The 26,112-nt window shown below is 42.5% G+C and overlaps 1 protein-coding gene across 1 annotated transcript; it reads left to right on the forward strand.

Moving 5' to 3' along the window:
- The first annotated feature begins 1,799 nt into the window (after positions 1-1,799).
- Positions 1,800-23,969, forward strand: LOC115331849. Its single transcript, XM_040214302.1, has 6 exons — positions 1,800-1,937; positions 8,524-8,678; positions 16,428-16,507; positions 19,069-19,170; positions 19,264-19,398; positions 23,635-23,969. Exons 1-6 carry the CDS (start codon positions 1,800-1,802, stop codon positions 23,967-23,969), a joined length of 945 nt encoding a protein of 314 aa, XP_040070236.1.
- Positions 23,970-26,112: the final 2,143 nt, after the last annotated feature.

Consider the following 26,112-nt stretch of genomic DNA (forward strand, 5'->3'; position numbering starts at 1 on the left):
TTGGATGGCAGCCCGAAATAACGTTCGGTTTTTAGTGCCGAAAATGTTTCAAAAGATAATAAATAAAAAAATGGTATTTATCATGAAAGAGAAACGCGTCCGAGGAACGGTCAGTATGAATCCGAGCTAGGAAGAGTGCAACTTTTGCATATTTAGTTATTACAAATTTTGGCCGTTTTGTTCTTCAGATTTTTTCTTTTCTGGTCGCGCTATTGAGCCATTGTCCATTCCCACTGTTATAGAGGGCTTATCCTGTAGCCCTATGTGCTACTTATATCAGTCAATCAATTAGTCAATCAATTATTGTATTAATGAATTATCCAATCAACCGTTCAACTAACCAACCCAACAGTCAATGGTTTTTATTACCGTGAATGCAAGTTACAAGTTAAATAACGTGTTCGTTACTACAGTTTATTACCCTACTGCTGATGTGCTGACTCTAAACTCATTAGATCCGATGCAAACACACGTATTTTTACAAGGTTGGTGCGCTAAATACGAGCTTAGTATACGTTCGCTTCGTAAATAGCTTACTCTATCGATCGCTTGCACTAAAAAAGTGGTAACATTGGGAGGCAACATATGAGAGACACAGGGCAAAATAATGCCTCTATTTTTTCTTCAGGTCATTAAGGCTACTAAGATTGATGCATAATATATGATGTATCTTAATGAGGAAGATTATATCTACAAGGATAAGAGATGCGCACACTTAAAGACAAGTGACGTCAACGAAACATCGAAGACGATCTCGATGCCATGCGCCTTGCTTCGGCCGAGCGCGAGCGCTCGAGGTGCACTGGACGACGAAGCGTTCTCGTATGTAGGGAGTTCGCTCTGGAGGCGGTTCAACTGAGGCTTCTCCCTGCCGTGTTTACCTTATCAGTAGCTATAGTTAACTGCTAAACTATTCACTATGTAATAATTTTATGATTATGGGAGACGCATATCAATATGAATTCCACAAAAGTCTGTTCAGTTTCGCACTTATTTAAGTTTTTTCCTTTTTAAATGTTTCTTCAAATGCAAATATTTCTACAGAATAGCGCATAGTCAGAATGGCGCATAGCAGGCCTTTATGCTACGTTTTACCTCACGGCAAACCGCAGCGGACACCGCAAGTCATTCCAACCAGTCGAGCGCGGCGAAAGTACCGCGTGGCTATTCGCACCCACTGCTCTTCACTGATACCCTCCCCGAAAGTCACTGGACAATCAAGCGGCATTTGGTTAGATTAAATGGCTCGTTGTCGTCGTTCGTGGTACAGTCGACGATCCGAATAAGCACAAACATATACAGGTTTGCAAGTCCGGCCTCAGGGCGCCGCAATCTTTTTCAGTGGGGTGCGCTCTTGGGCGCGGCCATGATCCGATTACGACGCCTTAACAAGGCTTCGTAATCGGATTATGACTCGTCCAAGCGCACCCAGCCAAGCAAGATGGCAACGCTCTAAAGCCGGACTTGCAAACGTGTATATGTACAGGCGTTGAAGGCGTGGCTATCATTCCAACAACATTCGATTTATTGCAAGCGGCATTATAATCACCATAAAAATAACGGAAAAACACACACGTGTGCTTGCAAGGTTTCGCAGAAATGAACAGCGAAATTGGGCAACAAAAAATAAGCAGCAAAATATAGAATGTTTCTTCTTTGAAAACACGTGCCGCACCCAAGGTTTTGGAATTCTTGGAAGTGGATTATGAAATGATAAGCACGCCTACGCATATTTAAAGTATAAAAGCGCATCGAAAGGGATCACGGCACGGCGGAAAATGGGAGTCGCATCAGTTCCAATGGGTCTCAAGTACGCAGCTTTCTTTGCTTGCATCGCTATCACTAGTGCCTGGCAGGCACAAATGACCATAAAAAATCCGGAAAACAACGCTGCGCTTAACGACCCTAAATATGGACCTCTCCAAAACGCCTGGAAGGTAAGTTATCTGCAAACATAAAAAGAAAAAAAAAAAAAATAGGGGCGGGCGAAAAAATGTATTTATCAATATCATAATGTGCCTAATCATATCGTAATCTGCGAAAGTTTTAGAGAGATCTTATTTTAACTTGGAAGATGTTGAATTCGCGTTGTATATAGCTTCCGGTGATCGCTGTTGTTTGAATATGACAGAAGTTAAAGAAGATATTCGGGAAGTCTGCATAAGGAGATATTTCCCCCTGAAGCTCCTTCAAGTGAAAGGGTCCTTCGCCAGAACTCTAGGAGCAAGAAAAAACTGTGGTGGCAATAATACATTACGGAACATTTGCACGAAAGTCTCTGAGTGGACTGATTAGGCTGTTAATTCTAAGATTTTTTCTGCTCGACAACCGTTACCGAAGAGTGCGCTTTCCAGTGTGATGAGACATGTAACTGTCTTCTGCCTGGACGCATCATGAAAAAGTCTGTTTTTCTTGTCTTCATTTTCTGTGGCCACCATCCGCATCGCCTTTGCGAAGGCTACGCCAATGCGGATCGCAAGTTCGTCCGCGTTTTGCGCAGGGGTTGCGATAGCGTCCAAATGCTGAACTTTGATTGGCTCAATTGGAAGTAGAGTAAGTAGAGCTAAAGGCAGCCAGCATTGGGGTCTACCCACTATCCTTTCAATCAGAGCCATCCAGAACTCGGCGTTCTGACGTCACCGGAATACCTGCACAAGAAGCAGACGAAATTGCGCTCCGCATTGGGTCAAGACGTATTGTCGTAGCTCTTTCAGAGGACAATGTTACTTAGTATCTAGCTCTACCATTATGGCATCGGTTTTAAAAGTTGTTTTACATGTTTGAAGAATCGGATGTCTGCCAAATATTTATTCTTGCTTAGATCATAGCTGTATATGAATTTATCTAAGGCAGGTATGCGCAGGATAGCTATACCGACTGAACGATTTCAGATATCTCAAGGCAGACAATGTTTAAGAGTCAAATAATTTACAATATATTTACGTGAAACAACAATTTCTTTACAAATCAAGTTGCATTTCTACTTCAAATGCCAGGCATCAACAAAGTGACCGAGGGTATATATGAGAAGGGTGTACGTATATCGCTAGGGGTTCAGTAGCACATTTTTATTCCTTTCTTCAACACTGCAGAAAATGTTAGTAAGAAGGACATAAATAGCGCCGCGCTCTTAGAATCGAACCACCCTTTGAGCGCCCCTATAATACTTATCATTTCAAGGCACGTTTTATGCGTTCAATGGCCGGGCACGTACGGCAACGTACTTGCTATCGGCGATGAATGAAGCGCGAACAGGTGGTTGCGAGGGTGTACACAAATAATTCACTAGTACATTTCACTGAGGTCAGTCGCATTAGGCAGCGCGCCGACTACACAAAATCTTCCCTTAGCGGTGTGGGCGTTTCACGTTGGAGATAATTTATGTACATCGCGCTCTTCAAGTTGTCGCGTACTCATGCTATGCAGAAAGAGAGGGCTGCCGCCGGCGCGCCATAATGCCGAAACCCCAAGACAGCAGGGCCCGCTGTTTTCGCTGTCTCGACCATTGATGGCGCATGCTAGAGCCTTATATACTGAGAGAGTTTGACCGACGGGCGGAGCCTGTTGCCCGCTAAAACGAGCGGACTTTACGATAACAAAAAATTGAAGTTTTTGCTTTTGGCCACTCTACTTACGTGCGCTAGTCGAAATTTTCGGTTAGTAGTTGTTTCATAAACACAATTTCTTGTACTTTGACATTTTGTTATGCCCCCAACTGGTCACTATATTCAAGCACTGGCCTACATTTCATGATCTCCAAAAACGTAACTTACAAATAACCTTTATTTATTTAGTTTTAAAACCAAATTAGGCTTTATCATTCAAACATTAATCTGGCGATTGTGCGCAAGGGTCCGCAGTGCCTCTCATAGATGACGCTCGTCACTGCACTGAATTTTAGCGGTGGTCATTTTTGAGGCCCAATATTCAAAGTACTCTGAATTCATATTTAAAAAAAGAGGAATAAGTTTAAGCTCATATACATTTAAGAGGTCGTAGCAGGTAAGTAAGTTTGAGCTTCTGACTACGAGTGCGGCGCCAAACACACTTACATTAGCGATAACACTTTTATTACAATGGCGGGTAACAGCATACCTTGCGTGCCTAATCCAGAGTGGGTTAGAAATTCGATTACACGAACAGGCGGAAACAAGTTTCCACCTCCTGGTTGCCTTACGTCCAGCTGTGGTCGCTGGATTGTCGGCATCTCCAAGAAAATGCCAAATGTTCCCAGTATAAAGGGCTTTGGCGCGTGACACCCCTCCCAATTCAGAGCAAAAGCCATGAGAGCGCACGCATGCGACCGTTCCAACTGTACGAACTTTGTTGTTTTTAATGCCATTAGATTTTGTTGGAGCGAAATGTATTCTCCTAGTAAATTATTTAGTGTTTGCATCGGAGTAAGCCAGGATAAGCGCGGATACCATTGCACCGCCCTTTCGAGTTGTCGGATTCATCAGCCTTCACGTATCACAGCATGCATCAGCGGCCACGCGTTCCGCCGTTCGTAGTTTATTCATAGTCGACAGTACAGCAGAATCGGAAGTGATTCTGCACTTATATTGTGATCCCCCCCCCCCCCCCAGTAGTCTCTGTCAAAGCACATAATGCAGTCGCTGGTCGCTACCTATTCCCGCGGAAAATAGGAACTGAAGCACCCAATCCGGCCTTTTCACGTGTCTGCTTTTCCCACATGCTCTATTATTTCTCAATTTGTGATATACCCCGAAGTATCGGACCTCAAATTCGCGTTTTATGATTGGATAGAACCACAACTTCCTGGTGTAGTGGCAAGCACGGCAAAAAGTATGAACGACTGTTTCAGCTGATATTGTCCGCAATAGTACATCCCTCAATAAAAAAGAAAAAAAAAAGCCTAATTGCAAAAGTGAAAAAAAAAAAAAAAATCTTTTAGCGGTTGTTTTCGCTTGTCCGTACTTTTCACCCTAAAAGGTTTGGTTAAGCACCACCTAGAGGGGTTTTCGTTAAAAACCTTGCGAAACAGTCCTTCACTGCCTAGTTGCCTTTCCAATGCGCCAGGGGGCGATTGCGCTTGAAGCGAAACCGTTCTTCACGAGCTGCAAGAGTTTTTGTGGCATCGAAGAAGCTCCCAAGAGCGTTTTTTTTTAAATCGCAGTCTTGTGAGCAAGGTACGGGGTACGGCCTTTATGGAGCGGCGCTTTAAACATTTGCGTTAGATTTGCGCAATTTTACCAAAGCCTTGCCACATAATAAAACAGGTCAATGGCGAAAACACCGTGTTGGAGAGCCTTTAAATCGCACAAGAGGATCGGCAAAGGCAGGAAAAAGGTCGTATACGAAGAAGGTAGCAGGGGACCTGCGATTGCTTATCCACAGCTCTTTCCATTTTTCATCCTTCCTCGCCAAAGAGAAAAAAGAACCGCTGCTGTATTTCCACACCCTCCGAACACACCCGACTTCGCCTCGTGCGGATTCTCATTGTTTCCTTGGCTGGCATGCCGGCTTCAGCGTTGTCAGTTTGTGAGCGCAGATGGAAAGAGCACGATGCAGCTTGAACTGAGAAATCGCGAAGAATAGGTTCTAGAGAAGTGAATCGACAAGCTCTAAACCAAACACGTTCACGTTACTGAAAAAAAAGTAACTAAATGCAGTTACTAATTACTCGCTCTAAAATATCTAAGCACGTTACTCGTTACCGAGATTCAAAAATAACGCATTAGTTAACGAATTACTTTCGCGTTAATATCGATGTGTTCTTTTTCGTAAGCAATAGCAGCCTTTCAGTACTTCGTGTCGTCAATAATGCCTATAGCTTTTTAACGCATTTAACGGCATATTTTTTGAAAATTTATTGTTGGGTTTTTTCTTACTGTGAAAGTCACAGGCGCAAGCTGGGGCGAAAAGCAAATACGGTAACTTGTGTTTTACACGTTCCTTTCCAAAAATAACTAAATACCATCACTTGTTACTCCGTCAGCAGGCAACGAAAATCTGAAACTCGGTTATTTTCTCAAGAAGTAACAAAGTCGTTACTTCGTTACGATGAGTAACTATATATGAGTAACGCGTTACTTACAAAGCGTTGGTACAAGTTTGCTCTGAGCCAAATGGCCCAAGTAGGTTGCTGAGAGAGGAGCTTCTTTTGAAGGAGGATGCATGCTCAAGTCTTATATCTTCCGCAATCTCTGGACATTTAAAATCTGCCACGGAGCTTCTAGATTCTACGACGTATTTCTTTATTATTTAAACTAGCTCCTGTTTTTTCTTGATATGTAAACAGCGTTTCAGGAATCACTAACTTGTATACATCCTTTTAAGTCTGGTGAATATCATCTCAAATTTGTTGTGAACTGCGTAGTTTCAGCGGTCGACGTTCTCATAGTATAGTTTACACTATTTTGCCTAGATTTCCACCGCTGTGGCATTGCTCACTTCATGTATGCGTGATTTTCAGAAATTAAGTTTTAAAAGTTAAATTATTGTCCAGAATCTAAATCATGCATTTGCTTAAAGAAGGGACGACCCACCGGTGATGTAATTTTGGGAAGGAGATCACCTTTGGGTTATTTTGTTTCAAATCGTGCAAGAAAACATGTGGGAATCTCAGGAAATTTGGAAAAAAATATATTTTGGTAAGACATGTGTGACTAGAACAAGGTTTTAAATTAGAACTACGAAAAATGTTTTGTTCTTGAGTTTTGGGCTTCGTAAGAACAGAAATACGTCTTGCGATTCTTGCAGTTTTCACGAGTGACACATTTTGGAGTCTCGCAAAGCTGAGATGCTTTTTTTTCGCAACCATGCTAACTTTTGTTTCTTCTCTTAGTATTTGTATAGAAGGGCTGAAATTCATTTTATTTTATTTTATTAAATACAAATGATTGAATCTTTCATCTTTGACAATATTGAGCCAAGTTTGAATCCAGCTAGATTTCGATGTACAATTATGCAAGGGATAAGAAACATCTTAAATAAAAGCTTGTATCTACGCCTATTTAAAAATTATAATATTGCCAATTTTAAATGTGGTTTATATAAAATAAACAACACTATAAACTTGAAACGCAAATCCGAAACCCCGAAGTTTAACCTCATTTAAAAAAGAGGTATTTTTATTAATTTAGTTTTTTTACACCAAAAGATTTTTATGCGTTTTTAAATATACAATAATTAATTTATTTTACATGATGGGTTCGTGATATTGAGAAGTGCGTTTGAAAAGAAGACATATTTGTTCCCCATTTAAGATGAAAAGGTATGGGCAGTTACCAAACATTTTACATCATTGTTATATATATGTCTAGGACGTGACCATTGTTTTTATAATATTTGAGCTGCTGTACCATTTAGTAAAAAGACGCGTGGCTGGTATGTTATGATAATTAAGAAGTTCATACACAAGTCCAGACTTACAAAATCCGTGATTCACCAAACTGTTTTTAAACAAACGTTTTGAAAAGTGTTTTTTTTTAGCAAGTATAAAAACTAACTTTCGCTAACTTTTTACGTCAGACGATGACGTACATGGGTCCGAGATAAATTGTTTTAAAAACACAGCAGGCCAAGTGCGAAATTTTTCTCCCTTCATGCGGCCGTGTTTTCACGTATACTGGCAAGAAACTAGGCTGGTTCAAACCATCTTGACCTCTTTATATTAATGAGAAAGCATTGACTGTCCCATGGAGAGAGCAGACGTCATCAGCCGCGCCAAACGGCAGATATATTCCCAAAGCCACGATCTGAGGCATTCCAGCTTTGAAACCACGCAAAAATCCGCGCAAAACAGTTGTGATATGAAGCCGCCGCGCGTCAATTTCAGTTAGCGCCACCCCATACCGCTGTGTGCCCGCGGCAGAGCACAAACAGCCGAGGACCCCACTGATCCTCTCGGCGCCTCGGACGTTTCTGCTCCGGCGTTGGCACGCAGCGCCGAGAGGATCGTCTCGGAAGACCTACCTTCTGCCTTTTCGAAGCCCGAAACTCAAGAACACAAATTTCCCGTGGTTCTATATTGTTGTTTTCTTCTAGTCACACAATTTCCACGAACATATTTTTTTTTTTTCAGAAATCTTTCAGGACCCATCGTCTTTTTCTTGCACGATTCGAAAGGAAATTACCGATATATTGTTTAGTTTAATTTATATATAAATATCATTGCTTTTAGGCAGTGCAGAGAAATACCTAACGGTTTAGTGCAGGGATAACAAATATGTGGAAAGTTTTGTAGCATCAGTGGGTGCTGAGATTTCTGCCTGCATCCCTGGACATTTATATATTTCGCTTCAAAATTCTTAAAAAAAAGCGAGCGGTAAGGTTTTTTTGGATATAATCAGAGAAACACAGCGAAGGGCGTTACAGACGTCACAGCAGATGTGCTCTCCGACAATGCGTTCTCATGTGCTTTATTCCAAAGCAGTGATTGGCTCATTGGTTCCATAGCCTTCACCGTTTTTCAAGTTTTGGTCAAATAAAGGGTAATTGAAACCTAATAAACATTTTGTGTGTTCTTTAATATTGAGCGCTAAATCTTTTGTATTTCAGGCTCTTGAAAGAAATGATACATATGTACTGCTGTTTCGTTCAAAAAATTACGAACCAGATATCACTTGTGTGAAAGTAAAATCAACTGTATATAACAAAGAGCAAAAAATTGCCAATTACACGAGGACATATCTCAACATGACTTCAGGTGATCGGTAAGTAGTCGAAATATAGATGTTATTAAAATAACATTTTAACGGCTTCATGAAATTATATTACCTTAAGAAAATTCACATTACTTTGGAAAATGAAAATGGTTGTTTCTATGGATTGAAATAGTAGGTGGCAAGATGAAAAACCTATTTCGTGACGGTTGTGTCATGGGGCAGAATCTACTGAATTCTAAACTGTGGCCGTTCAAGGTACTAAACTTCTAAATAGTTTACCTAAAAAAGGAACTCAGCACAATTAAAAAAAAAAGAAAATGTGGGGCAATCGTTAATATTTTATGCGAACTAATGAACGGCATAGCGCAATTGATTTGGTGCTTCGCATTCTTATATTGTAATTCTCATTTAAAATAATTTTCAACGGACACCGAAACGTTACCTGCTTTACAAGGTTTTTTTTTTTTTTTTCTCGATATTGCGTGTAGTTTTATATTACGACTCAAACTTTGGTTTCGGGTGTCTACGGCAAAACCGAAACTCTCTGCCACAGGGATGGCAACACTGATCATCAGCCGTACGGCCGCGACGTTACGTCAGCATGGTGCCAGGTACACGGTACAACGTGCGGAATCAACCACAGTTCCGACTCCACGTGACATTACGGATGTGCTGCATCAATGTTCCTTGACTAAAAGCTGACCCGCTCACACCTACTAACGAGCTGCTGGTCGTATCTTTATAATCAGTTTTAGTGGAGTGCGCGGCCTTACTATGACGTCATATTTCAGCTGTGACCAGTCATTTATTTTGGTATCGTTTTGGACCCGGGTTTTCCTTTAACAAGTTCCGTCTACTTCGCTCTTCAGTCTCTGCTACATCGGATGACCCCTGTTAGACTGTCTTGGTAACCACAGTCTGAGCAATGTTTTCCAACCACCCGTAAATACCGCAAGGTTCTTAATTAACCGCAACTTGACGTTTACTTGACGTTTGGCTTTGCAAGCGATGAATAGCATTGCGTAGCTCCCAGACAGGGATGTTCCGGTCGAAACCGGAAGTACTTAAGCTTTTGCGCTCGTTACGTCGAGGGAGCCTTCATGTAGACAAACATTATTTTTATTTTGATATATGATCTCCCGTTATTAATTAAACCTTTCATGAGCGTATGTACGATACTGCACCCTGCATTTCGCCAGTGTCAAAGGCTGACATCCGTACCTGCTGCATGACATCACAAAACGCAAAGATTTGCCGGATGGTCGGAAAAACAAGCGTTTGTCGATGGATGTCTTGTATTTTGTTTCGAATTATATAGTCTGCTAGGCTGTGCCTTACTGAAATACTGTTTCTTTAATGCAATTTCCAAGCATGTGCAAAAAAAGTCACGTCTTTTAGCAGGATATTACTCGAAAACAGTAATAAGCTTTGAGCAAACGTATGCCGTTTCGTGCAACTGCGACGGCCACCGAACGAACTAGGAGCGCTTGCAAAGCAAAGGATGCCGATTTCGCCTCTGAAGTGGCACCGAGGTACACAAAGTGGCATCTGAATACACGTATCGGCGGATCCACTGGATCGGTGATGAGGCTACGGGTCGCTCCTCAGAGGCGATGTCCGCGGGTCGAAGGCAAACGGTGAATCGTTCAAATGCATGTCGTCACTTGACTTGGACGAGTTTGGTGAATCGTAGCCACGCTCTATTTTCACATGCGAGTCAAACAAAATTTGGCTGCACGCGTGCTAAATATAACTTCTGGTATCGTTGCCAGATGGCCTAGCTGTTGGTTTCGGTTTCGCTGCATAATCAAATTGATTGATCCGATTTGGGCGAGGAGTGGATGGACGCAGTTTAATATCGTTGGCACAGAATCACACCTCAGCTTACGAGCCTTCTGTCCGCTTAGAGCTCAGCTCGTAGCTCTCTTCTGTGAGATGATTGCTGCATGAGCGGGATCTCGATCTTGACGGGAACCCAGACCCTACACACGGCGACGATCCAGTTTGCTCGTCACTTCACGTCTCGCCGAAAAGTGTGGAACGCCATGTCTTAGGTCGCATGTGCTGCCCGGTGGTTGTGGCACCCAACCGCGCAACACAAATCTCACTCAACCACGAAACAAGTCGAGCACAACGACAAAAACGAAGCACGCTGAGGCGTTCACTCGCAGGCAAACGACGAGACACAAATGCTCACTTTGTGTTGTGTGATGTCAGAGCCTCAATGTTGCACGCGAAAGCAGCATTTACGCTAGAATACAATTGGAGCAGTATACATTCAATTAGTCATGCAGAAGGGCATATAAAATTCATATATTGCACGTACGATGCGTCTCGAAGCAATAACAATGATATTCAGTTGCTTTCTCGAATACAAAATTTGACCGGACAATCCCTTTAAACTTGACCCTCGTTGAAGTTTCTACCACCGTCCAACCGCAATAAAAGAACAGATTCAAACAATAAATTGTGCATACCGCATAATGGGGAGGGGATACATACGGCGGTAGTTTTAGCTCTACATCAAGCGAAACAGTAGATTGAATCTACTAGAATGTCACCGAAGATGTGATTTTGCGAGGAGAACGTTCACCACCACCGCCCAGCACTTTAAAAACAACCAGGGGACATAAAACAAATGCTGACCTTCTAAGCCGAAGTTCGACGTCAGGTTTCAGGTTATTGATACGAAACGTATAGTCCACTTGAAACAAAATAGAACAAAACAAAGATCATGAGCCATTTCAATCTATGAAGGTGGATAACCAGCGAAGCTGTTTAGCACACGACACAAACGTGACAAAAATATTGTACAAAGGTACGAACATATTTATTGTCTTGATATATGGTCATCGTGACGAAACGTGCGCACACACTAGTCAAGGTTTATCGCCACCCCGAGGAGCCGGAGGAAACTAGACACGAGGGACGGGACGACCACCCGGCGGAAGGAAAGGAAACTAGGCACGCAAGCGCTTGAAACGGCGACAAAGAGAGGGCGGTGCGAGCCCTTTGTGAGGTTTTGTTGACGCACGTTAAAAATCCACGGAACCCGAGCCCATAAACAGCTTCGCTGTAAAAACGGGGCTATGTAAAAACACCGACGTTTCAAGCGCTAAAAGCGCTTGAAACGTCGGTGTGCTCTCTATGCGTCTATTTGGCACGTCGAGCACAGTTGCGGCCAGCACGTCGCGGCTTCTGCTCGGCGATCTTCCTTTTTTGACCTCACTCTGAAACTCCCCCCCCCCCCCCCCCCCCCGCCCAACGGGATATAGACGGGATGGCGACACGCGCACCACATTCTGTCGCACATGCCCATGTTTGGATGCTAAGATCGGGATATTGCTTCGGAAAGGTGGCTACTTATGTGAGTGTAACAACAATTATAAAGGGCCCTGCGGGCATCTCCTATTTAGCAAGGCCGGCGGTATCAGATAGACGGTCGCGTGACGCAAATACAACGTTGTTACTGGGACAAAGAGAGCTGGTGGGTCTTTCGTTCGCGTTGAAGTGACGATGCGCACATCCAGTGATCTCTGTATAGGGAGTATTCACTGGATGACATATTTGTGGGTGCTCTTTAAAGCGCATGCTCAGAGCGAGGTCACATTAAGAGGCTGCTAAGACCGGCAATCTTGATGGTGTGGAATGCAGGCTGAAAAAGAGCTGTGGAAGCTCGCCGTCACTACGCGTTCAGCAGTCGCGCACACAGCTATGGCCGCCAGTGAATACTCTTTATACTTCGTTCCCTCTTAAGTTGAGGCTGCAGCCGAAGCCAGAAGCACGAGGGCTCGAGGTCGCTGCTTTGAAGCGTTCTTCCGCAGAACGAGCGCTCACGCTAGAAATGTATGTCTCAAGGCCAGGAGCGCGGGCTAGCTCGCCCTTGTAGCTTTGGCTGCACTCTGAGTTTAAGGGCGAACGGAGTATTGTAGGGTTGTTCGTTTTCGGCTAAAATCCGATTTTACCCCATTTTTACACCCCGAACATGTTTTAGGAAAATCGGGTTAAACCCGATTTCTCCCCGAATTCCAAAGCCACATAACCAACTTCTTTATTTTTACGCCGCACGGAGTTTGCCGTGCACACACGCTATCTACCCTACTTCGGGACAACAGTGACCTGTAGTTCATTTCGCAAGCTGCGTGCAGCACTGTGGACGCTACACGGCTCTTAACCAACCGCCCAACAAGCGCGCCTAACTCACCGTGGCATTCTACGGAGACCGGCTGAGGAAAAGTGACACTAGGCGTTGGGGCCTCGGAGGGACATTTCCGTCCCCCCGCTGTGCAGGTGGAACCGCCTCGGCACGCCACGTAGCTTCGGCCCTGCTGCACGCAGCTTGTGAAATGCACTATCAATCCCCCTTCGATCGCTGAGGTGTCGACGCCCAACAGGGTCTCTCGGGTAGCATGGCCATCGCGCTGACGTCCAACCTTTCTCACGAACAACGTTCGAGCCAGTCAGTCGCGTAAACAGATCGGGAAAACTTAACAAGTTTATTTCATAGCGAAATATGTGATCGAAGACAACCGTCCCTTGAACGGTCGGGATTTTTGTTGTCACCTGAGAGAGAGGAGGATTTCTTGGGCGGTACTTCCCTTGAAGCGACCGACGGCAGTCGAAGCTGGAATACCCTGATGCCCCCCCCCCCCCCCCTCCCCCCAGTTACCAGCTTGAAACACATCCCTAATTTTAACGCGTTAGCAATAAACAGCTCGTAATACCCTCAATAACAAAAAAAAAAAAACTAATGTATTATCGAGTACGTTCGTGTATTTAACCCGAAAAAACCCGAATTTCCGAATGTTTCCTCAAAAAACCCGATTTCTCCCCGATTATCAGCCTGAAAAAGAGCACCCGATTTTTACCCCCCAAATTTAGAAAAATATAAAACCCGAAAACGAACAACCCTAAGTATAGTATACTCCGTCAACACTTAAGCTGAGACTGCAGACAAAGTTAGGAGCGCGAGCTAGACTCCGTTTACCCTTAAGCTGAGACTAAAAGCTCCGCGTTCAGCGCGAGCTTTCTGCCCTTGCTAACACAAGTGTGAACGCGCAGGCACACGCAACCAAACCCCTGCGGAAGCCGACGAGCTCGCGCTGAAGGGGGAGCTTCTATACTTCGTTTCACCTTAGGATGGGCTATTGTTAGCCGCGCATGCTAAAAGCGCGAGCTATTCGCTTTGGATAAAGCCTCGGCGGCTGCACGAGTGCTCGTCCAGCGAGCGCTCCAGTCAAGGCAATCGAGGCTAACCGCTCGCGCTTGCAGTGCCTTCGCTTCGCAGTTAGTCTATGCTAAGGTGAGACGAAGTATAGTCTCAACTCAAGGGTGAACGGAGTATAAAAGCTCAGCCTTCAGCGCGAGCTCGCTGGCTTCCGCAGTGCTTCGGTTGCGCGTGCCTGCCCGTTCACACTTGTGCTAGTAAGGGAAGAAAGCTCGTGCTGAAGGAGAAGCTTCGAGTCTCAGGTTAAGGGTGAAGGGCGTATAGCCCGTACTCCTGACTTTAAGGAGCGCCCTTCTGGCGCGGGCACTCGTTCTGCGGAAGAACGCTTTAGAGTCACAATCTTTTGCTTTCGTGTTTTCTTCATTGGCTGCAATCTCAGCTTGAAGGGGCACGGAAACAAAATGACGTGAGCATGAGGTCTCTACCTCTCGCTTCAAAGTCGGCCAGCGAGAAGCGCAATGCGTATCGCGTTCGTGACGTCAATGGTTTATGCACGGTCAAGGGCTCTGTAGTTGCGCGCCTTGCTCCTTGGTGGCGTCAACGCGTTACAATCTCGCCCAGTTGTAATATCGGAGGGCGATATCTCAACGTCACCGATTTGAAGCGTTCTTCCGCAGAACGAGCGCTTGCGCTAAAAATGCCTGTCTCAAAGCCAGGAGGGCGGGCTAGCTCGCGCTTGCAGTTTTGGCTGCTGTCTCATCTTATGAGTGAACGGAGTGTAGTAAACGCGATAGCGTTCTCCGCCAACTCACATTCAGGACTAACTAACTCCACGTGCGAACTGACGCTGCTTCTTAGGAACTCATGTCGTCGCGGCATTCCAACGGAGCTTCACAAACCGCAACCAAACGCAATTTCCAAATCTGTTCATTCGTTTTAATATAAGTTTTTCTGACTCATGCGCCTGCAGCCCTGGAACACTCGTCTAGGCTAGTGTTTCTGGGCTGTCGGCAGAACCTAGACCACATCCAAACAAAGAAATAAGTGAAAAACATTTCCTTTCGGTACCACTTTAAGGGTCAACGAATTATAGTAGGCTGAATTCCACATCGGCAGTCGTCGGTGACCCCACGAGAGGTAATTGCTAGACATCAAGCGATACACGAAAGCGTAGAAAAGAACTCGCACGAATGTAAAGATATCAAAGCTTGTACGCGGTGCTTAACGTTCAATATTTTATGACGTTCTGCTGCTAAATTGGTATTGATGTTTTATGATCTTAGAAGCTTTCAATGGTGTCTGTTCCGCTGCTAAACTGCTTAGAAATAGAGCTGTATTTTGGTATGCTTAGGAGTTTTTTTCGCTGTATTTGAAACATTAAGTGACAGATTCTTTGCGCAATAATAGTGTGTAAAACAATAAGGTGATTGGTGATTAATGTGATTATAATGCTTGAAACGATAAGGTGAACACGCCAAGCCCGCTTTCGGCCAATGGCGCCTCCTCATTTGTCTCCTATAGTTCCCAATGAATGGCCAAACTCTACATAGACGGCTCTGAGATCGAGCATCTACAGACCTATTGCTAAATTACCCAAGCGCCCAGGATAATGCCTTGAATGGTGTTCCACGCGCCGCACGCGCACGCCTTCCACGTATAAAAGATTCGAAGTAAATAGCCACAATAAAGCATTGATAAACGCGCGTTCAAGATGCCATTTGTTTTAACCTTTTGCTTTAGAACAGTTACTGCTGCAGACGCCGGCACGTGCGGCGCGTGGAACATCGTTCCCTGCATTCTCCTTGATGCTATCAGTAGGTCTGTTCTCCAACTACATTGTGCCCTCAAACTGTAAAGTGAAAAAAAAAAAAAAAACGTTATTCGGAAGTTTTTAGGGAATTATATATCTATTATCACCAAAGTTTTTCTTAAAACAAACCGATCTTGCATGTTTTCAAGGATAGTCAGACGATGTTACTACGGTAAAAAAAAAAAAGAACACATATAAAACATTAGGTTTCCATCGATCAAGTATTAAGTGTTTGAATAAATTAATTCAGATTTATATAAAGTGCGGTCTCATATACATATTGATTGCAACATGAGCATATGCGGCGTGCCCATAAAGTCGTCACAGTATAAAAAAAAAGTTCAATTCCTTTTGTGCTTTTTTCTCCATTTTGCTTGTCAATTTTCTCTACGTCACATTACTATTGTTCAACATATTTTTCATGAGCTTAATTTTGTGACTTGTATTATTTGTGGTTTAAGCTTAGAGTATTATTTAGGCACATAGAATAATCTCAGGACTTTTACGTACTTGGTTGCCGTAGCAGTTACGAGTATCGGAATATGGTTACCCAACGACAAATATATAATAATTTGAACAGGTTAAAGTGTTTTTCAAAGGCATTCAATGCGGTCCAAGAGCTATATTATTATTAATTTCTAAGGAGAGCGTGTATTACGCATTTAGAAATTGTCGATTGCAAAGTAAGCAACGAACGCTGAAAGTTTCTGCGACAATGATAATATATAATTATGAGAGCTTTCGCATTTTAGGAAAGGTATAATGTACAGTGAGACTCGGTAATAATTTCGAACTCTGCCCAATTTACCTTCTTTTTCAGGACGAATTTAGAATACCAAGTCAGAGCATTAAAGCATGGCCGATACGAGATAGAAAATGTAATACGTGCAGGCTTGAAGGGTATGTAACACATGATTGAATTCTGCAAAATATCAGTTAAAGAAGTAATGTATTTGTATTAATACCAGATCTAGGCAAAAAAAAAAAGAAAGATGTTTGGAATCCTCTGTAACGCCGAATTAGAGCGCAGCTCTTTAGGAGGAGGAGGAGAAGGTACAGAGAGGAGGCTATGACCCTCCTCCTTTCCTGCTTGCCTGCCATTTAGGAGAAATATTTCCGCTAAATGTAGTGGGGAATTTTCTCCGCTAAATTTAGCGGGGAATTTTGTTCAGCTAAATTTAGCGGGACAAAGTTTCCGCTAAATTTAGCGGGGAAAATTTTCCGCTAAATTTAGCGTGGGAATTTAGCCATTATGCACCGCGCGGGTACGCCGACGGCGCTCAAGCCGGAAGCGGGCGCATTAGAAGAGCTGCGCTCTAAAACAAAACAAAAAACCGGAGCCCCTAAAATGTTTACAATGAAGAAATACCAATGCGCTCAGAAAGAATATAATTTTCCTCGGTGGTAGGAACGAATGTATCAGGGAGCATGCATCTTTGCAGAGGTTTCTAAAACATGTCTTCTGGATTGTTTATAATTTGGCCAAAATATCAAGAATGATCCACATTTATTAAATAGCGCAGGGCAAAGCGCAATAATATTGACTGCAGATATTGTTGTTGTACATGAGGTAGGCGTTTAAATCGTTGCGTTTCGCATGAAACTTATTGTTGCCTTGTATATCATTAAAAGAATTTGTTTTTATCAGGTAATAGAACTCCAACAATGACCTTCATTAATGAAATTCAAATTTGAATCCAGTAACTTATCACAAAGCGTCTAATATAAGCCGTTCTTTAGGAACCAACATTTTATATGCACTTAACAAACACATAGTGCGAAAGATAATTGTTTATGGCCGTATAAAATCTTGCGTAAAATGGTTTGATGGTCACTAATTTCTAGCACAGACAAAAATCCCGCGGTGAAGGCTGAATTTTGGCGAAAAATGTAGATTAAAATAATGGTAGTTATGATCTTTAGCTCAGAGGAGATTACTTCACAAAAATTGTAGTGAAAATATTTAGAAGATATTTTGTAGTCTCTTATATCGAGAAATAACAACAATAGTTCCTCTCAATAAAGTAAGAGTTGGAACAGTGAAGAGAATATTTTTAATTTTGGTGTTTATTGATTGTTACAGTAATGAAGTAAAAAAAAAATTATGCCAAGCGCTTTCAGGTGGTACATAACATGTACTCAATGGCGGCGTAACTACGTGTTCATAGAGTTCTTAATGGGTCTGAAGGACATCAGCGCATGTACCGTAAATGCGAGGGACTCGTACAGTACCTGATAGAGACGGCTGCCCAGATTGAAAACAAGCGAATGACACCGATTCCATTCAAGATTTATTTGTTAGTTTAATGGTTACTTGAAGGGCTTCAATCACCAGTTCTCTCAGCGGCAGTGTGAACGTTTTGCTAAAGAAGGTTCACACTGAAGTTTATTTTTAGTAAAAAAATATTCCCACCTTTTAAAAGGGGAGGAAGCATAACAGTGCTATGACGCACATCACACGGTATTTCACTAACTCATGAGTGCAGTGATTACAGTTTAGAAAGGCCTTTAGGATGGTCACTTGGATGACATGAAGTTTACGAAATGAACACATCTAAAAGATATATTTTTTAGCGGAATAAATATAAGGACAAACATATTTCTGGAAACCTACTTTGGGGGAGTATCTAATTGGAGAGAATTCCCCGGTTCATATAGCTATCGCGAAACTTAATTCAAGAAATCTTAGGTATAAAATTAATTCTTGGTGAAATGAACGTTGATGATATACGTTAAAAAGGTAAATCCGCTTCACCAACTTTGAGAGCGGTTGCACAGCACACTCCGCCATTCATAGCTTTGTTAATGGCAACGCCATACTATAAATATAAATTTTAGTACGAGGAAGGACACAACGGGCTGTCTCGGGGCCATCGGTACGAGCCACCGGCTCTTGCCGGTGGCGGTCAGTTTCGAATTAAAAGCCGAACCGCAAACGGATGTCTCCTTGCCCTTGGTCCCAGAACAACGTAACAATATAAACGTTGACATAATCTTAATCAGGTGTCTTTGCCGTCTATGCGGTTAATTTCTTCTATTTCAATCGGGAAGAGCGTCAGTACGGCTTATGGTCGTTAACAAAGATGTGTAGAAAACGTAAGGCGTCGCGTGAATAAGATCTTAGCTGTCTTAAAAAAAAAAAAGACAAGGCAATTTTGTGAGCTTTAGCTTTGATTCATTCTATATGGAGTATTCTACATACTGCCTACGAGAGGAAGTACGCGTACGGTCTCAAAGTAACAAAGTATTTACTGTTTTAAATGTGTAGTTACTTAACTTGGACATGACTTACCGTCTGTTAGTCTTGAAAATACCATTTCCCGAACAGAAACCTAATTAATTTAACCACGTTTCAAATATAAACGTCGTTTTTCTTTCTCAAGGTTAGGCTATCTTACAACGCAGGATAATATTTGTATATAAATATTATAAAGAAACATTCCTTCCATATATCTTCACAGGAGGCGCTCCAAGTGCGACCCCTAAACCTTTGGGGAGTAACATGTACATACAGTATGGCGACTTCTCCTGCAACTCATCAAGCAAACCCATGGTGGAAATGTGTAAGTCCAGCTTTTATGCTCGACGAATGTTGAGAATGTTTCTGCCTGTAGAGGGTGCATATCGATATGCTTTGACGTTATATTTGCACACAGTGCGTGACGGAACTTCTGGGGATAAAAATGAACTGAAATCCACCAACCCAGTGGAAGGACAAGATTATCTTGACTTCTATGAGGTGTACAGCCAACCAATTTGCAACATTCTCAGGTCTCCCTTTCTCCAAGGAGGTAAGCTGGTTAAAAACATATGGTGAAAAGTGTGAGGGTGAGATTTTGCATAAATTTAAACATCCAGGGGAACAAGAGCGAATTGCTGTGAAGCAAAACACGAAACAGTAAAATAATGATAACCCATTGCCTGTAATCCGAAATGAAACAAGCTGTACGGTGTATTTGCAAGTTGCGATTGCGCCGTGCTCGTATGCTATTTTTGACATATCAATCACTTTATTTCTTTGGGGTAGGCTCAATTTCGTTACGAGTGTATATTTTCTTAGACGCCCGTCACTCACTATAATTGTAGCTTGCCTTTTATGTCTCGAATCATGGCATCAATTCGTTGTTAAATATACATACATTGGGCAAACGTTTAGAGCAGCTTACATAAATAGTGTTAGTTTAAAAAAAAATAATGTTTATTGCACACAATTTTCTTTTTGGATGGGACAGTAATTTCTTGATGTCGCTGAAATCAGGTTGCCTGATTTATCAAATAGAATAAAAACTATTTGGTTGTAGCTGAAAGCCACCCTCTGACCATGTTGAAACCGATTTAAATTTGCGTTGAAACGAAGCTCATTAAACGTAGAAACACAGATGAAACATTTCTTTCTTGAAATTTGCTTTATGTAAAAAGATATTAGCAATTCGAATTTCAGAAATATAAAGAAAAGCAAGCACAAAATTTGGCTTTGTGACGCAAGTGGCTAGCGTTCAGGGATCTGAGCGAGGAGCCTCCAATCGGCTGCGAGTAGGGTAATGGCCGCTTCTGCGAGGCTGTGTGCGCTTGTAGTTACCCGACCCAGTCGCGTTTGTCGTTACCGATAAATTTAACGGGGCTATCAGAGGTGGAGCTCCGAAGTTTGAAGAGGAGAGTCAGGAATGAAGGCGTCGTGCGATATGAGGACACTCAACGAAAGAGCAGAACGAGTCTCACTCCGCCTCGTATGCCAGGCAAAACTCTTTGTCCGTCTCCCTCAATTCCACCAACGGAGCTGCCGGCATCGCCTCGGCGAGCGGGACGCACAGTCTGGTGCCCGGTTGCCCGGTTGCTCGAGAGTGCACAACAGAGCGTACAATGCGCTCCGTCTGTGCGTGTCACTTGTCGGCTGCCAGTGTAAAATACGCCGCTGCGCCTGCTACGCCCTCTGGGCCTCTCCGCTCTAAAAAAAACCGTGCGTCTACTTTCCCGCACAACACTAGGAGAGCCAATCACCGCCACTTACGGACGCAGCTTAGCGAATGAGACTGCGCTCTTTGGTCTAAACATATGTTTCGGCGTCGTCATTCGCTAAGCGGCCTCCAAGGCTAGCGGTGATTGGCTGCCCGAGTGTTGTGTGGAAAAGTAGAAACACAGTGTTAGGGGCGGGCACGTCCAAGAAGCGTTGTTTTTCTTGGTTTCCGATATTATAAGACTTTTTATCTTTGCTTTCTAGCTTCTATCGCTTAATAGAAATGATTCCTCGGAAGAATAACGAAGGTTTAGTAAATCACATGCTTTATTTCACTTTCAAAAATATTTCAGCGGCTCTCGCCCATCGGAGAATTCTTGGCCTATGACGCCACGAGCCGCGCGCGTTCAACACTGCTTGGCGCCACCGTACAGTTTGAGTTTTTTTAGCCTGGGCGAAGTAAAATAGGATAAATTAATATCTCGCGGTTTGTGCCAGCTCTCTTAGATCCACCAAGCCACAAAGGACGTAAATAACCGAAAGAGAGCAAACGCTCGAAAATGTTTAATTAACTTTCAAGAATTTAGACTTCCGTACAAAGTAGAACGAAAGCTCGATTTTCATTCCTTTTGAATCTTGGAACGACTTCCCTTTACAACATCCAATGGTTCGAAAGGAACGCGTTCCCATTACGTTTCTTCTGGAACAGGTAATTACATTAACGTTACACTTGCGTTTTTTACTGAAACATTCTGCTTTATAATTCCTAAATGGAGCGGGCCATTGCATTATTTTTATATTAAACATTAAACAATTAGCAAAAATTTACATTATACAATTCGCAAAAAAAATACAACAATCAAGTGAAAATATCCAAATCGAACTACTTATCGAATCGTCAGAATCACATTTGTTCCTCTTCTTTGTTTTGGAATATCTTTCGGACACTTCTCCATCCATCGAAGTTGACGGGTTGAAATAGTCGCTATTCAAAAACCTGTATGCTTACTGCATTATTTTCTCACTGCATTCAGAAGTTACCCCGGATTGCCTGAAGGTGCTACTGCAAAAAAACTACAAAAGTGAAAAAAAAAAAAAAAGCTTCGGTTGCATAGTTTATTTGTTCCTCCGACACCTTGCTCCATTGTTGGATGGTCTTGGCAAGAAATAAATTGGCCTACATGCTCGATCTGGCACGGTATTTTGTTACTGTAAAACAATGATAGGTTCATCTGCAAATATTGTACGGTTTTTTAAATAAGCTTTTTTTTAATGCCATATGTGCCATTGAATATTGATACTAAAAATGCAAGTCTTCATTTTCTCCGTCGTAAAAATATTAGCACGAAGGACAAAGGACAAGAGAGGACAGGACAGGACAAGTGCTACTTTATTTTGTTAAAATATTTTCCGTCGGACTGAAAGCAATTCCCTATTACATTTTTTTTAAAGTCAGTTCAACCCTCCTTTTGTGCGTATCATTCCAGAACAAACTTTGCTGCAGTATCTGCGATTTTTTTTTCTAGTTTTTCGATTAGGTAAATTTGTGCGGGATGAAACTGCAAAAGGAACGCCGTTCCTTCTTCCGTTCCCTCGAAAACGTAACAAGTTTCCGTTCCAGCTCCGCCAACGGAAACTGCAACCGCAGTGTTCCTACGTTCCTCCTAAACGGAACGCGTTCCTGTTCTGTAGAACACCGCTCTCGAGCACGGGCTATATTTCCCCGATATATTGAGTGTTGAAACTGAATTTGTGTATAGGTCACTTGACGTCAGGTAACGTGAAATAAGTTTTACGCTATACTTACCAAAGAAACTGAATTGATGTATAGGTGATATCAATTGACTTCACGTGACTTAAACACCAAACAGTTACCCCACCGAATTTGGCGGGAAACGCACGCACCGAGGGAGGGACAAAATTATGGGATTGGGGTAGCGTTTAACAGCATTTCATACTTGAGTAATAAAGATTCAAATAGTCTAAATAGTCAAAATGTCAAACCCCAAGCAGGTTAGAGGATAAAAACAATCTTATAATACAAATTTTGTAAAAAAATAAAAAAAAAAATAAAAAAAGTTAACGACCTTCCAGGGCGACGAGACTTTCCGGGTCTCCTCATCTCATTGATCACCGAAAAAATTCGGCGTTCGAATCCCGTCTCCAGCAAATACTGTTCTCTGTCGCTCTCTTGCCCTTATAATATTTAAGCAGTATGATTTATTCATCTGCTTTTTTATACTAAGAGGTAACCGTCATTTATAAGCTACTTTATTTCGAGTTTATTCCATAGAACTTTAACTACTTCTTAAATAAGGAAGTAGAATGTGTTCAACTACATTGTCCCGAAGCAAACAAGAGCAGTGAGAAGTGTTCCAAACCTCGAACGACAACAGGCAAGACAGTTTTTATTGTTTTTGTGTAACGGTAGAAAAGGGGTACGAAGAAGTGGTGCTTCTTGGGCTGCACCTGTGCACCACTGCCATTAAAGTTGAGCTCACAATTGAGGAGGTACCGACAGCAGGAATGCTCTGCTTTGTAATGAAATGTTGAACATCTACGTGCCGATTTGTTCGGCGTGCGTTGAAAATATATCTGGCAGAAAGAGCCGTGCTGACTATAGGCTGACTCAGACCTGCCCATCACAGCCCGAAGAAACTCGGGGTAGTACTGGAAGCTCTATTTCCTTCAGAAGTGCCCGGAGGAGCACGGAGACTAGCAACCGGGTTTTTGTGAGAAATACCTACCCAACTTTTCGCAACTCAAAAATAAACTAGGCATTGCGGGGAGCTCCAACTCTGTCAAAACGTAGCCCCAGCCGTTCGAGCAAGATGAAAGAATGTCAACACTTACAATTACCGAAATAAACAGTAAGAGGTAAAAAACTGTTTTCGCCAGTGAGCGGACGCCGTCCGTGAGAAGCAGCACACGAAATTCCTCTGTTTGCGACCGCAAGGTGGCGAAACAGAACATAGGGCAGATGATGCATGCGAATCGAAAATGTTTATATGTGTACATAAAAAATAAGAATTTGAAGAATTGCAATGAAAAATCCCCGCACTTTTTTTTTCAGGATGTGACCTCTGGCTAAACCAATCAATGTTGGCAGATGTGCTACAACGCGCCGACAATTTAGCACAGTCCGGTGATGCAACAGCACCAAAAGAAAGCAATGCTGAAGGACGTAATGGCGATGAAAGTGAAGCCAATAAGGAGGATAACAACAATGAGGAAAAAAGAAATAAGGCAAAAAAGTATGCAGCAGCCCTATTCAAAAGCCTCCCCCCCGCCTGCCGCTATGCCTTTATAGCATCATGTGGATATCCACAGTTTATGATGTACGATAAGGACACTTGTGAGAAACAAATCAAGGAGGCTACAACAATGACAAATACACCAAGTCAATAATTGTGTGCTCATGCATGCCTCTGGTGTGGTGGGCACGTGCGTGCGCGTGCTGACTCCAGAGTGATTATGTCATTGTTTCATGTGGCTCTTTGTATGCGTAGAATGAAATAAAATAAAAGAAGCTGAAAGCAACAACTTCGTTTAGTCTTTATTTAAAAAAAAAAAAAATAGCAGGAGGAATATTTACAGTAGGAATGTGCGAATATTCGAATTTTGTATGCGAATCGAATAATGCGCCACAATTATTCAATTTCAATTTCAAATTTCTAATATTTGAGTTCATGAATCATTCGTTATATCAAATATTAGTACTCATGACAATAATTCTGGTTTATTAAGGAACGCTCTTCACGCGGTAAAATATAGTCATCCCCCACAGCAGTATTGCATCTAAATCAAGCCTGGATTCATCACCTTTTGATGGCAAACAATATCTGTAGAAATTACTTCGCTTTCATGTTTTGTAATCAAAGCTGTTACGATCTCAGCTTCTCGGTGCACTGGACGAAACTCCGAAAACCGCGTACGTCTATATTTTGAATTCAGGGATCCTACGTCCCCTGCATCCAGCTCTGTTTCCTATACACAACTTCTCGGTTATTGTACCCATAATATAAGAAACGAGCCTAAAAATACAGATAACAACAATAATTGAACCGGCTTCTTCCGCTAGCAATTTCTAACCGCGGCTTCGAGCGAAATGCCAGGGCTAGGTAAGAAGAGACGTCGCTCAATTCAAACGGGTCAGCCACGTTCGTCCATTCATCCAATAGGCTAGCTTTCGTTGACATCGTTTTTATTCGTGCTGGCCTGTCTTCATTCCGCGTGCCCTGCGGGAGAACACACTGGTAGATTTTTTTTTCCTGAAATATGCGGTTTTTACTTTAGTCTAAAAAATATTTAGAATAATATTACTGGTATTAATATTCAATTTTACATTCCAATTTTTGGCCATTCTTCAACATTATACGATTCGAATTCAGTTGAAGTTAAAATTTAACTATTAGAACACCACTAATTTACAGGACTAAAGTTCAGTTTGAATAATTTTTACAGATCACGGTCATTCCTGTATGTTCGGCGTTAGTGCGTCGATTTCTATGCGTTAAAAGAATAGATGCACGTTTTATCTGCTCCATATTTGACTAGTGAGTGTGCCTGGTTATAAATGAACATAGTAAGTGAAGTAACTGCAGATTTCATTTGTTTTTGTTGTTTTAAAGGCGTGCCAAGAAGCTTTACCAGAACTAATTTAAAAAAAAGGTCGTTCTAAAATATTTAAAATTTTAATTTAATATGTTGAAGAAACACTTTCAGTTAATGCAATGCTTGGTAGCTAAAATCTACCTGCGATCGCTTTACGCAGTGAGTGCATGAGTGAATTTCTTGTTTTTCGTGTTTTGTATTTCCCCCTTTTGTGTAGACCGAAAGGTCCACAGGATGGAAATTACGTCCCAAAGTCCACGATAATTTCCGTGAACCGTCGGTTAGATATAATAAATTAAAAAGCTAGCAACGAACTGTACATCGAAAGTATATTTCAGAATAACAAAACAATGTTTAAAATGGCATCCTGCTATGAAATGAATTATCGTCAACTAATGAAAATTTCGAGACACTAAGTTACGAAGCATCCTTCGATATTGCATTTGAGACAATTGCGATAGCAATGTACTACACGTGAATTTAGTAATACACGTCAAATTTCCCCCCGACCTACAAATGTTTACCGCAGGGTAAGAAAATCTAGCTCGCCATCCTCCCCACTTCTCCCTCTCCCACTGCTCTCTTGACCCGAGGGGGGGTGTTCGTTTTCAGCCATAAAGTGGTTTCATTTGTTGTTTTCCTGAGTTGCCACGAAGAGAGATACCTCGCTCACGTATCGGTGTTTGCACATATGTGCGCGCACTTGCCTAGTGACTAGAACGCAGAGTGAAACGATTTGAAGGTACGGGCATTAGAGCTTTAGCACAGAGCAACTTTGATTACTTTATAAATTTCGCGGACGACTATCGCACCGCCGATACTGCCCACGACCGCCCAGCGTTCTGCCGTGCTTGGCATCGGCGCGATCTGTGCTCGTTGCACCGCCTGCAGAAAGAGACGCAGGTGGCGCAGGCCCCTGCGTCTCTTTGCAGGTTGG

This window comes from Ixodes scapularis, unplaced genomic scaffold, assembly GCF_016920785.2.
Source record: "Ixodes scapularis isolate PalLabHiFi unplaced genomic scaffold, ASM1692078v2 PGA_scaffold5__190_contigs__length_132052651, whole genome shotgun sequence".
NCBI lineage: Eukaryota > Metazoa > Arthropoda > Arachnida > Ixodida > Ixodidae > Ixodes > Ixodes scapularis.

Coding starts and splice junctions, on each gene's coding strand:
- LOC115331849 (XM_040214302.1), top strand. CDS start 1,800: ATGGGTCTCAAGTACGCAGCTTTCTTTGCTTGCATCGCTATCACTAGT. Junction 8,679..16,427: donor AACATGACTTCAGGTGATCG/GTAAGTAGTCGA, acceptor CTTCTTTTTCAG/GACGAATTTAGAATACCAAG. Junction 19,171..19,263: donor CAAACCCATGGTGGAAATGT/GTAAGTCCAGCT, acceptor ATTTGCACACAG/TGCGTGACGGAACTTCTGGG.